Source organism: Taudactylus pleione, unplaced genomic scaffold (genome assembly GCF_031769625.1).
Source record: "Taudactylus pleione unplaced genomic scaffold, aTauple2 ptg000244l, whole genome shotgun sequence".
Taxonomy (NCBI): Eukaryota; Metazoa; Chordata; class Amphibia; order Anura; family Myobatrachidae; genus Taudactylus; species Taudactylus pleione.
The window spans coordinates 8,917,140-8,930,758 of record NW_028284646.1 but is presented as its reverse complement, the minus strand read 5'-3'; the positions used below and the strand labels follow the sequence as shown (position 1 = coordinate 8,930,758).

Here is a 13,619-nt window from a genome sequence, read left to right as displayed (position 1 = left end):
GTTGTCACCTGATATGCCTGAAACAAACTGTCATGATGTTGAACCTGGAGAATTTGTTATGATCAGAAATTTCTTACGTTCAGGTTGTCTGACAGATCGGTGGGAAGGTCCGTATCAAGTGTTGCTGACGAGTACAACTTCCTTGAAAGTGGCAGAGAGAGATACCTGGGTCCATTCCACTCACTGCAAAAAGGTCAAGGGTCGAGACAGATAACGTAGATGTCACAATCCTGGCTAGTTTTTACCTTTTGAGACTTACCTCTGCCAGCCACTCCATGGATCTGTGTTTTTAATTCCCCTGGGAAATCTGCTCTGGCTGAATCATGCTGGCTGTGACAACCCTGTGTGTGCAGACTGCTCTCCTCCCCACACTGATTAATCACCTGGACTCTGCCCTGTCTGTGAGCATTGCTAGTCTTAATTGGAATCACAGGTGTGGTCCTGTTTCTCAAGGGCTGCAGAGATGATTACTCCCTCTGCATGTTGTGCCTTGCTCCACTCTGAATGCCACTGCCAGACCACCTGTCTGTATCCACCAATCGCTGCCAGACTCTAGGTATATAGATCCTCCTCTAATAGCACTCAGTGCTTGAACATCTTGTTACGTCCCGTGGTGTACTACAGCTGTATCTCTGTGTACCAGTATGTCCCAGGCTCCTGCTGGTTCCTAGACCAGTGTTATTCGTAACCCTGCTGCGTTCAGCTATCCACGTTACCAGCTTCTCCACACGGCTCCCAGGCCGCACCAAGTAGTTTCCAAGTTACCATCTCTCACATACGGCTCCCAGGCCGCTCCAAGTAGCTTCCACGCTACCAGCTTCTCCACACGGCTCCCAGGCCGCACCAAGTAGCTTCCACTCTACCATCTCTCACGCAGGGCTCCCAGGCCGCTCCAAGTAGCTTCCATGCTACCAGCTTCTCCACACGGCTCCCAGGCCGCACCAAGTAGCTTCCACGCTACCATCTCTCACGTACGGCTCCCAGGCCGCTCCAAGTAGCTTCCACGCTACCAGCTTCTCCACATGGCTCCCAGGCCGCACCAAGTCCCATGGCTAGCCAGCCGCTCTGCGTAACCACCCAGCTACCAGCGTCTACCCACGGCTATCCAGCCACTCCACGTAGCCACCCAGCTACCAGCCTCTACCCACGGCTATCCAGCCACTCCACGTAGCCACCCAGCGTCTACCCACAGCTATCCAGCCGCTCCACGTAGCCACCCAGCTACCAGTGTCTACCCACGGCTATCCAGCGGCTCCACATAGCCACCCAGCTACCAGCATCTACCCACGGCTATCCAGCCGCTCCACGTAGCTAGCCAGCTACCAGCGTCTACCCACGGCTATCCAGCCGCTCCGCGTAGCCACCCAGCTACCGTCTACCCATGGCTTCCCAAGCCACAACAAGTAGCGTCCCCGCTACCATCCATCTGCAAGCTCATCTACTGGTACCCCGACCAGCTCAGTCAGCCTACCTGCATGTCCCATTCCAGTCCCTCCAAGTTCCTTCTGGTCTCACTCCAACGTTGCTAGTTTCCAGTTCCAGTCACTCATCATCAAAGGCAGTTCTCACTGCTACCCAATTCCTATATTAAAAGAGCTATTCATGTCTCCCATGGTTCCAGTCCAGCCGGCCTCCAGTGTTTCCAGTTTATCACCTGAGACAGGTAACTCACTAACACCAACTGTGACAGTAGACCTGTCAATTGCGAGCTTGTTCCGGGAGAGTTAAAAGTTGCAGTGAGACACCTGAGCTAAAAAGAAATTTGTAGATCACTGTTCCAGCAATGGAGTGGTGTGTTGGGGTTATGTCTGTGTCTTCTTCCAGAGTTTTTATCATCCTAGTTTGTTTCGGGATTTCTGTGATGGAGGACAGATGACGGAGCTGATGATGATATCGACAGAGTGGAGTTGGGTGAAGGAGTGCTAAACCAATCGGAGGAGTATCTGACCAAACTCAGTACAGTAATTGCTAAGAGATCTGTTAGCCTGGAAACTCGGAGACAGTGTGAAGGTTTATCATCTGAGGAATATTGTAGTTGTGATTTTTGTGGGTCCCTAATTGATGAGATGCACCCAACGGTGCCAATCTAAGTATAACCAGTATTGGGGTGGGTATCGTTTAGAGGATTATCATACCATGGTGGGCAAAGTTTTAAACCAGACTGACTGTTGGGTGTGCTCTCACGTGCCTCAGGGACAACATAATGTAGGATTAGTGCCATTTCCATTAAATGTCTCTGAGGTCTTAGAATTGCAACAAGGGAAGACGCTGGATGGAATATTTCTTATGTCTAAACCACCTCATTTTAAACTCCACCAGTACCAAGTAGATAGATCACTTTTGTGTTTGAACATCACCAACTTCAACAAACCAGGAAGTTGGGAGGTGACTGGGAATAACCAGACGATGACCTTCTCACTAAGAGCTGATAATGAACCTATAAATTTTGAACTTTTACGCACAATTAGATTAGGTGGGAGACACTTCCGGTATCGGTATACACGTAGTGACATCAAAGAAATGGTTGGTAGGGTACCAGAAGGGTACTGTGCCAGGGTTATACAACCAGAAACGTGTGTTAGTCAGATGGGAGAACCTGAGAGAGAAACATTTGCTAGGCAAATGTGTTTAATGACTATGATGCATTCTATCCCTTACTTTCTCCCCGATGTGTATTTTATATGTGGAAGGAAAGTGTGGCTCTCTCCGAGTTCCGAAGGTTTATGTTACCTGGGAAGGGTGCTCCCAGAGGTTATGACCCTTACACATGGTGAAATGCTTGGCATTCATAAAAACACACCGTCATCATATCTTCACACACAGTATTAACACAGAGACAAAAGAAATATGATACCTGGTGATGTACATAAAGCCACACAGTTGATTAGTGAAACAACTGGCTTTCAAGTTCTAGTAGCATTGGATCCCACCAGGATCGCTCGGGGTACTTTAAATTTTAGATACATCCAAGATCTTGCTAAATTAAAATTATGATGTTCAGCCCGATATGCTGGCTCCCCCTTTCCCCACCCGCATAGGGCTGCATGGGATCGCACATCACATCCCCTGATCGACTGACCCTGCAGTAATGCTGGCCACACACATAGCGATATTTTACAAGATCTGGCCGATTCCAAAACAGTGTAAAATATGGCCAAATTTAGAATTAAATCATGAGTCCCCACTCACAATGCGCGTCCCCGCTGGTCGCACATCGCATCGTCAGATCTGACAATCTAGGACGCGATGCACTGTAAAAAGTCTGGATGCAGGAGAGATCATATGAAGATTGGACACCAAATCGTGTGCAGATCGTGTGGAAATCGTGTGCAAAGCTGCCGGGGAGAGTTTCAAGGGAAATCGTACACATTGGCTGATTGTGTGCACTTCGGTATGTGTGTAGGCGCCCATACATCAGAGATTGATTGCAGCAAATCTTTCCCTTTTTCAATCGATTGTGGCAATTCTGCAATCGATTGAAAAAGGGAAATATTTTAAACACAATCGATTGCAAATTGCACGATTGCTGCAATCAATCTCTGATGCATGGGGGCCTTGTGTCATTCCCTGCCAATAGAGCAGCCAAATCGCACGAGTTCACTTATCATTTCTCAGATGGTGCTGCCGGCCGCCCCGGCCATATGGAAACAGCACGTGATAAACGCAGAAATCTGCTGCCGACTTTCTGACTCGGCGCACAATGAGCTATTATAGAAAGTCGGCAGCATTCCCGGCACCCTGTATCCGCACACCGCTGTCATTATGCTACAGCCGCCGCACTCAGATCACCGTATATACTGTAATAGCTCTCAGACGTGTGCTGTGATGCCAGTGCCTCCGAGTCCTACTTTCAGTTCACTCACTATATAATAACTCCCGCCACCCCTCCAGCGCTGCTAGAATAGTACAGTCCTGATCCCCACGTGACGCTGTGTTTGGAGAAGCAGGAAGAAGTGGGTATGGCTGCTCGGGCAGCTGTGGTCATCATGTGATACACTAGCTGTGCTGTGGCTATGCACGCTGACATCCCTGCTGCTGCTAGTGCCTGTATACGGGTCTCTGTCTGCCTCCGGGTTTCCCTATACCAGCATCGTGTGAGTAGCAGGATATAGAGATCACAGCACAGTTACTCTCGCTGCTTCTGTTTGGCTGCCTGTGTATCATTGGATGTATCATTATGTGGCATAAACCGTATAGTGTAGTAGATAATGGCTGTATAATTAGCACATGCTTCTTATTTCTTTTATCATGGCAAAAAGTGTGTGTGTGTGTGTGTGTGTGTGTGTGTGTGTGTGTATGTGTATATATATATATATATATATATATATTGCTATGTATATCGGTGAAAGCCTTTTATCTGTGGGATTTTTATTGCTCAGCTGTGTAATAAAATGTACACGAACACTATGCAATGCATATCCTTGTATAAACCGAGTTCTGTTGTTTGGAGGATTTGGTAGCGTTGACCTTATAGGACAGGAATAAGTGCTCTAAACTTCTTCAAAGTTGTCATCTGCTTCCATCTATGCTATTCTGTCTAGTGTATGAGTCTGCAGAGATTGTTTATCGACGCTTGGAGAGAGAGAAAATTGTGAGAACTAAAGTACTAATCCGCTTCTAACTTGGGGTCAAATCTGAATACCAGCGGTATATTGTATATCTGGCGGTCTTTACATACTGGACGATCCAGTGCCCGGCCCCCGCACATAGTGCTGCACAGGATTGTTGCCCGCATCGCCTGATTTCACTGCATGTACAAAAGATTAGCTGATGCGCTGAAGACCCCATGGGAGCGCACACTACACAATGTAGTGCATACACACTGCACGATATTAACGATTTTGTCATTCTGGTGCATCAGAATCGGCCAAATCGTTAACAGTATCGTGTAGTGCTTACCCAGCTGTACAGTGGTACTAGCCAATATGCCGTTGGCATTTAACATTCTTGCCTCGCCGGTGAGGTCCCCCTAATCGGCAGCTTCCTCCGCTCAGCTGCTGTCAGCGACAGGCTGTTGTCATGTGCGTGTGTGATGGCCAGTCTGCACATGACACTGCCACCCGGCAGGGACTCTGCAATGCCGAAGGCTTCGCTGAAGCTAGAGAGGCTGTTGCTGTGTTCCCATTGCCGGCAATGGGAACTGTATCTCTCTCTCGTAAGCGCCACAGTGACAAACAGTGGTAAACTTAGTTTATAGCTGTTTGTTGAATACTGAAAGCAGGACATAACCCATTTAGCAAGTGCTGAAACGGTTATGTCTTGTTTAATGGGACCCTTTCCTTTTAAAGGCTGTATTTGAAAAATGACATTTAGGAGCTGATTGATTAGAACTTTATCTCTCACAATTTTATCTCCAGGCTTTGATAAATATCCTCCTAAGTCACTTTTTTAGGTTGTAGAACTAATTGTGGATATGGGGTCAGTTAGGAATCTATCCAAGTTGTGTTAGGGAAACATTCAAAAAGTTTTCATATTCAGAAGATTCAAGGTGCTCTGCGTTTGTGTCTGCACAACGCTAACATAAATGTGTTCAAAGTTGACCAGGGAGAGGTAATTCCTATTCTCTTACCTGGATTCACCTTTATTGCTTGCATAAACTAGGTGGAAAAATACACAGGTCAATCAAGTTCAGTGCTTCATAAATTGTAATTGATTTAGACTAGAGGAAGGCCATGCCCATTACATTAAAGAACTGCTTCCTAGGCTATTGGTGACACTCTTCTGAACTGGCATTTATGCCATGGAAAACATTAGTGAGTCAGCAGGTGTGTCATACCAGAAAGATTGGGAGCCCCTGAGGTATAGTATATAAAATAAAGCATGACCACATTCACAGAACTAATATGAACAGGCCAAAGTAAATCAGCAATAGTTGAAACTTTCTACATTAAAGCTCTCATTTAAATAAAGCGCTATATAAATATTTTTGCTATTTGTTTTTGAAGGTGCTGATGCCTATGTTGATTTGTGCCATACAGACCGTGCGCGGTAGGAAGATAATCCTATATTGGTGAACTGCAGAAATAAGGAAGATGATCACTCACCGCACCCCTCTTTCTGCTCTGAGCACATTAGACTTTGCCATGGATTACTCCTCATGGAGCACATGCTGCACCCTGATAGCCGCTGGCTTCCTGGTCTACTTGGGCATTTTTGTATTTTGTCACCTTGCATCAGTTCTTCTCTTTGCCACCTACAGATCGCTCTCCGCCAAGGAGAAGGTATTTTGGGACCTTGCGGCCACACGGGCAGTATTTGGAGTGCAGTGCACTGCTGCCGGCTTAACTGCGTTACTCTTGGACCCCGTACTCCTCGCTGATCAGATATCCGCTCAGCAGGGATGGTCTTCTTTTACTATTCTAATAGCGACTGGATTCTTTCTGTTTGAAAATATAGCGCTTCATACATCCAATCTCACATTCTGGACATTTGATGTATTCTTGTCTGTCCACCATTTCTTTGCCTTTTTAGGGTATTTTGCTGCAGTGATCAACAGCACAGTCGGCCATTATTTGCCTATGGTGATATTATTACTGGAGATGAGCACACCCTTCACCTGTATTTCATGGATGCTGCTAAAGGTAAACCTTCACAATAAATTAGATTTGTTGTATTTTTGTTGTAGAAGGAGTTTAGAAGGTCATATCACCAAGGTTGGCTAGTAAAAATAAAGCTAAAGAAATACTATACGTCCTACAGCCCGTTACTTTGCTACACTGTTTGCCTGGGAGAGGAACATGATGCTAGTGGGTTACAATTCATGCTGTGCAGCACTTTGATGTCTCCTTCATATATATTATACATAAACACACCATAGAAATAATTCTCAATTATAAATACAAAAGCCCTTCTCATCTTTATTCCTCTCATAGATCAAAGAAGAAAGGTGTCTTTTTTTTTTTTTTTTTTTTTTTTAATGTGTTGTTTGTGTGTATTTACTGCTTGTTTAGTTTGTGAAACTACAGGTTCCAGAAGGCCCAGTCTGCCAGGGCATGCTGGCTCTTGTAGTTCTACAAGAACTAACATGCTCTGGCAGCATAGGCTTGCTGGTCTTTGTAGTTCTACAAAAGCAAAAAATATGGTAGTTGCTCAATCAGCTTAATGACATACTACAGGTGCTTGTAAAGGGCGGGGTTTACACTGAACACAGAAAAAAGGAATTTGCCCTCCAGCACACTGCAGCTAAATCAAAAATACTTGAATCCTACATAATAATAGAAATTCAGAGGTATTGGTTACATACATTTGCAAATATATGAATAAGCGCTGGGCTTTACACTTCACTATCACCTTTTTTCCCCTTTTCGTGTGATGCCCTGGGGATGGTCCTAGGCTGGAATTTTTTTGGGGTGCCTTGCTTCTCGGACGAATTCCTTTTTTCTGTAGTTCTACAAAAGCACAAGCATATTTAAGCAGTTACCTTATTTTTACAAACATTATTTTACCCATTCACAGCTGGTCCAAAGAGTTAGTATGCGTATTGGACTCGGTCACATTTTCACAGGTTTAGTTCTTCCTGTCAGCCTGGTGCTGGTTCCAGCTGTTGCAGGGGTCCCGACGCCTCTTTACACTACAGGTTTTAGGCATGTCTGGGGATGCAGCCTATCCTGTATCTCCGTGGAGCTTGCCATTCTTACACGTGCATATCCTGCACCCAACCAACCTCTCTGGGTGTAAGAGACCACAACTTTAACTTCACTTACAATTCTACATTGTTTTACTCTGCATCCAGTAAAGCCGAGCTGCGTTTTGTACCTGCCCAACTCTAACTGAGGTCCTTTCTGAGCAGTCTGCAAGATTCACTAATGCCTTTTAATATATGCGTAGAAGTGCAGAATCAAACTGCACAAAGTATATAATATACAAGGATAAATAATGGGTATAATATACTTGGATGTTATCTGAAATAAGATCAGTTCACATGATGTTGCACAATGTAACGGTCTGTGTAAGTTTCCATGGTTGTGTTGCTCATGTGACTCCCGAGCTGGCACTTGTCACATGTCAAATAGTACTTAGTTTTATTTGTTTTCTCTGACCTGACAAAATTCTGTCTACAAGAATACATCTCCTGTACACTCAACCCTTAGTATTCCATCTAACATTTGTTGATTAATCCCCTTTAGAATGTAAGCTCTCACGAGCAGGGCCCTTGTCCCTCATGTTCTTCTCCTTACTTATACTTTCTTGTACTCCCCACAAGGGCGCTTAATTGCTGACTCCCTGCTGCTTATTTTGACACTTATGATCGCTACTGCAGTAATGTGTATAAACCATGTCCTTGTCCTGCATTGTATTGTACTGTAAGTCACTGGTTTCTTGTTCACTTATTTGTTTATGTGCTTTGTAAGGTGCTGCGGGACACTTGTGGCCAGAGGTATATCGATAATGGGCACACACTGCACCCATATTTTTTATACTTGCCTCCCCGAAGTCCTGCGTTGGCTGTAGCAACGCTGCACAAAACTGCCGGAAAAATAGTTTATCATCATTTTTGCTTAAAATAAGTTTTTTTTGATCAATTTACAGTACAATACTAGTCAGCTGTGGTAACAGTGTCTTGCACTGGGTGAGGAGGCATCTGTTGCACAAACTTAAAATGGAAACTGGTTCCTGAATAGATGCCAGTCTCATTTTAAGCCTTCTGATTACTGAGAGATTTGTTTTGTGACTGTTTTGTTAATTTTTGTCTGTTTTACTTTTGTTGATCATTTTGTTTTTATTTTTTTAAATTTTACCAAGGTGCAAGTAAAGGCCTCCATCCATCTGTTATGGATTTCACAGATATGACCATCACTATCAAAAAATGATCGCTATTGTCAAATCGGTGAAATTTCAGCGATCCTGCGACGGATTGCTGAACATCGATGGTCCCCGGTAGGCATTTCCGACCGGCGTTTCCCATCGGATTGCGAGATCCTCTATCAGATGTATGGGGGCCTTAACTTTGCACCTTGATAAAAACCATGTTTCATGTCAGGTGGGGCAGGTGAGAAATGTGCAGAGATTTAGATTTGAGAGGGCTGAGTCCAAACGCATATCTAAATTGCAGTGTAAAAATAAAGGTGGGCAGTATTTGTGAGCTACATGCAAAAGCCGCCAATATGTATCCTGCATGCAAAAACATAAATAAAAATGAAATGTATTTCCTTAGCTTGTGTTACAGCGTAGTTTGTTCTAGATAGTTACTTTTTTTTTTTTTGGCTTTGCTCCAAACTCTGACTCATACCCTCAGTGTTTGTACTTTTATTACTTGTATCCTATTTTATTTGTTGTATTTGTCAGGATCTGTTAGGAGAAAGTTTTGGTAGTTTTCTCTAGTTTTCATAATAGCCATATTTGCACACAATGGGCCTATCTCGTCTGCCAGAGATAACTCTTGTTTTAGTGGGAATTCTGTCTAGTTTTCCAGTGGTTTATAAAACCACAGCTTAATTTGAAGATTTGTATCCTGAACATGTAAAAATCAGGATAGCGATTTGTGGCATTTTGTGTTTTAAAAATGGGGGTTTGGCAGCTATATGATTTCAGTAGGCTTTCCCGTTTAATAAATTCTTTGAATTGTTGTTCGCCCCAAAAACACCCTGAAAATCGATGAGTTTTAGCAAAATGTTGCTTGCTAAATTTCTACCATTGTATTTGTGCTTTCTGCTTATTTTCAACACTTGAAATTAAGTGTTTCCTAAGGAATGCATAACAATCACACACCCAGATAATATGGGCATATTATATTTCACTACATAGCTACATAGCTACACTGTAATGGAGCATACACACTGTCAGATGAACGATTTTGCAAACGATTTGAACTACGAACGATTTTTGACTACATTAAAATGACTGAAATTGCCCAAACTGACTGCAAACACGTCAGATGTCAGATATCGTTATCTGACCATCGGGAACGCTCATCGTTCAGATATGTCAGATTTTCATTCTGATATGAACGATTCAGATCTGAAGAAAAATCTGACCGTGTGTATGCACCATAAGAAGCTTTTGCGGAAACTAGTGCACAACAAACACCAAATAGGCATTTTTTTTTTTTTTAAATGGTTGCTAATAGTTATAACCATTTATTCTACTGAACCAGTTTTCAGAAATGTACCACATTGTACTACCAGGTTTTGTGTCTGCAGTATTTCAAGCCCAGAGTCATAAAGAGCTGACCTACTATTAAATTAAAGTGTTTATTCTCTGTCCCATGAGAGACCTTTAGTGCTAATGCCACGTGGCTCTTTTGGTATACTAAATATTTGGCAGAATAGACAGTTGTAAGGGACAGTGTACATGGGTCTATTAAAACTGTACTTTCAGAGACTGGAGTAATGTGGCTTGGATGCACTAGGTGTCTTTGACCCCAGCAATGCAATTTGGGTTTTTCACAGAATGCAGGACTGACCTGAGCACAAAACCAGACTTAGCTGCTACTTTACATGTACAGTAGAAACCAATGTATATGGCTTTTTCCCCCATTTAGGGTTTAATGATTCCAGCAATATTTTGTCCTAAATAAAGTACTATTTATTATGCTTGCATGCCCATCTGGATAAATTATGAAGATATGCAGTGTCAAATCTTGTCATTTTTTAACCCATGTATTTTGTTAAATGACCGGGCACGATCCGCTATCCTGTGTCTTTTAAAATGAAAGCTTCTGGGGTCTATTCATGAAGATTTGCGTTTTGGTATCGTTATTTTTCTCTATATGTCGCATCATTTTGATGTGGTACTTAGCTTGTTTTAGTAGCATTTCATGTATACTTACCCATCCTGCGATGTGATCCGGTATCCAGGGCTTCAGCGATGCTGTCTTCTCCTGCGATCGTCTGCTTTCGGTATGTTGTCCCCTTCTGTGCATGCGCCGGCCGCCTGCTCACCTCGCTTCAGTGCTGCTGCGGCATGAGGGGGTAGTACGGGGCATTAGGGTCAGCGGACACTGTAGATATGAGCAGTTTTAGGTTAACCGCTCATCTTGAGTTCAAGGGTGGTGTCCTGGCATATGCATATATTGGGTCACCTTACTATAGCAGCGTCGGGGGTAGGGCAGAGGGAGGGAGGGGGGGGGGGCATTGTTGTTGCAGGCAGCCATGGGGAGGTAACTCGTCCCTGGGCTCCTCCGATTGGCTGCCGTAGTAGCAGGGGGTGGGGAGACAGCTGTCTTCCCTTCTTTATTCCACACAGGAGCCTCTTTAATGCCATCCTGAGGTGGCAAATGCATTTGTAGAAGCGAAATGAAAAGCTGAGCTTTCCGTGCTTCTATGAATCGCTCTCCCCATACTATTGTATGGGGAAGCAATCCTGACACAGAGCTGGGGCACTGCTGGAGAAATCTTAGATTTCCACACGGTAACACCATCTGTGAATAGGAGGAAGCAGTGAAAAGCTCTGTTATCACTGATAAAGGGCTTTTCACTGCTACATGAATAGACCCCTATAACCTTCCTTCTGAGGATATTTGTTGTACAGATGTAACGGGTACACACCTTCTCCGGCTTATAGATTATTGCTCCTGCATTATACTTGTTCTTTTTACCACATTTTCAGACAGATATTTGTGTCTAATGTTTAGTTGCTCCATTTTTTACTTTATTATTCTCTAACCATTCTCTTTGTGTTTCTAGGCTGGCTGGTCGCAAACTTTATTTTGGAAGATGAATCAGTGGATTATGATTCACATGTTCCACTGCCGCATAGTCCTTACTTACCACCTATGGTGGGTGTCTCTTTACAATTGGGATCGTTTAGTGCGATCCATGTCAGTGGTATACTTATCATTCTTCATTGTTGGCTTGGTTTTAGTGACCCTGATAATGAACCCATATTGGACTTATAAGAAGACACAGCAGCTTCTGAATCCTGTTGATTGGAACTTTCAGCCAGCATCCAAAAAGCCATTGGTGGAAATGAATGGCAGAGTTGGTCTGCAGAAGAATAAATAAATAGAAACAAACTCGTACGAAGGCCATTCACTGATCACATTGTTTAGTGCAGTATGGCGTTGGATCATGGTGGTAAAATATCATCAGTATTGATACTGTATTTCAGAAACCAAAATTTATTCCAGTTTCAAGTGTCATTGCGCCGGCTCTGTGGATGCTAGGTAGTATGAACCTACACCAAGTACTTTCTTTTTTTTTTTTAATTTAAAGTATAAGTTTGAAATTATGTTTTCACGGGTACAAAATACTATAAACTCTCCAAATGCCCACTAGGAACATGTTATACAAAAAAGCAATATAATTGGGTTGTGCTATGTGAGTGATTTATTGCTAGTTTGTTTATATGGAATTTGCTTATAATGTATCCTATCGTCTAGTTGGATGGATTTGCCCAGTTCACCTAAAACCTTTTTACCATTGCTTGATTTCAATAGTCTTCCCACCATTGAGTAGCACCCCTCCATATGAAATCTAAATCAGTGTTGTTACCTATCTCCACTCTACCTACTTTCAAACTAGGATAGATATATATATATATATATATATATATATATATATATATATATATATATATATATATAAGCGAGAGAGATATATGCACTTATGTTCATTCTAGCATCCTGCACCTGTCACAAGCCCTGCAGTTCCTCTTTCCTGTCTGGGGTGTCGCTCTCTGCTCTGGTGCTTCTGGCGCACTCAGCTGATGCAAGAAATTGCTGAGATACAGACCAGATGTACTAGAAGCACCAGAGTGATACCCCAGGCAGGAAAGAGGAACCTCACAGGCTGTGACAGGTGCAGGGTGCTAGAATGAACACACGTCTGTCTGTCTGTCTCTGCCCACTGTATAGAGCATGGCCAAAAGTTTTGAGAATGACACAAGTATTGGTTTTCAAAGTCTGCTGCTTCAGTTTTTATGATGGCAATTTGCATATACTGCAGACTGTCATGCAGACTGATCAGATGAATTGTCATTAATTGCAAAGTCCCTCTTTTTCATGACAAAGAATTTAGGGCCTGATTCAGACCCGGACGCTAAGCCGCGATTGTCGCCTGTCTGAGCATGTTTCGCAGAGTGCGTGCGCAAGCCAGTCACTGCGATCGGGAATCGTGCGCTCGTTGTACACAGACTGAGCGCAATTTTGAGTGACAGTGCCATTTGTGGGTGGTAACGGGAAGGTGCTTGTGAACGGGGGAGTGGTGGTGTGAAAGCAGTCGTGTCTGAGCATCAAAACGGCGTCATTGTACACGTCACTTGGTTGTATTTCAGTCTGCAGTGATCACAGTGCTTGCGGCGGGGTAAGGTCTACCCAAAGCGCTGCGTGCAGCTCCGACAGCTCTTGATGTTACTGATATTACATACATTTTCTGGAGATGACGTGTGCTAAGAAAGAAGTGGGCGTCTTTATACCGCCACTCACTCTGCCGTCGCTCTCTAAGACATAGAGGGCGTCCTTAAGCCAGACAGTGCGATTGCGGAATTTGCATACCCAGCCCTTTTTGGATGAGACCGATTGCGGCTTAGCGTCTGGGTCTGAATCTGCCCCTTAATCCCCAAAACATTTCCACTGCATTAGCCTGCCACAAAAGTACCAGCTGACATGTCAGTGATTCTCTCGTTAACACAGGGGAGAGTGTTGATGAGGACAAGGCTGTAGATCAATCTGTCATGCTGAT

The 13,619-nt window shown here is 43.7% G+C and overlaps 1 protein-coding gene across 2 annotated transcripts; it reads left to right on the top strand.

The window, feature by feature from the left end:
• The first annotated feature begins 3,793 nt into the window (after positions 1-3,793).
• On the top strand, positions 3,794-12,435 carry CLN8 (CLN8 transmembrane ER and ERGIC protein). 2 transcript variants are annotated; one of them, XM_088479753.1, is made up of 3 exons: positions 3,794-4,094; positions 5,946-6,581; positions 11,625-12,435. In XM_088479753.1, exons 2-3 carry the CDS (start codon positions 6,033-6,035, stop codon positions 11,940-11,942), a joined length of 867 nt encoding a protein of 288 aa, XP_088335879.1. In that variant the 5' UTR covers positions 3,794-4,094; positions 5,946-6,032; the 3' UTR covers positions 11,943-12,435. The 2 variants fall into 2 exon arrangements, with proteins under 2 accessions (XP_088335879.1, XP_088335880.1); XM_088479754.1 differs by having other exon boundaries at positions 4,079-4,094; positions 5,979-6,581.
• The last annotated feature ends 1,184 nt before the right edge of the window (positions 12,436-13,619 follow it).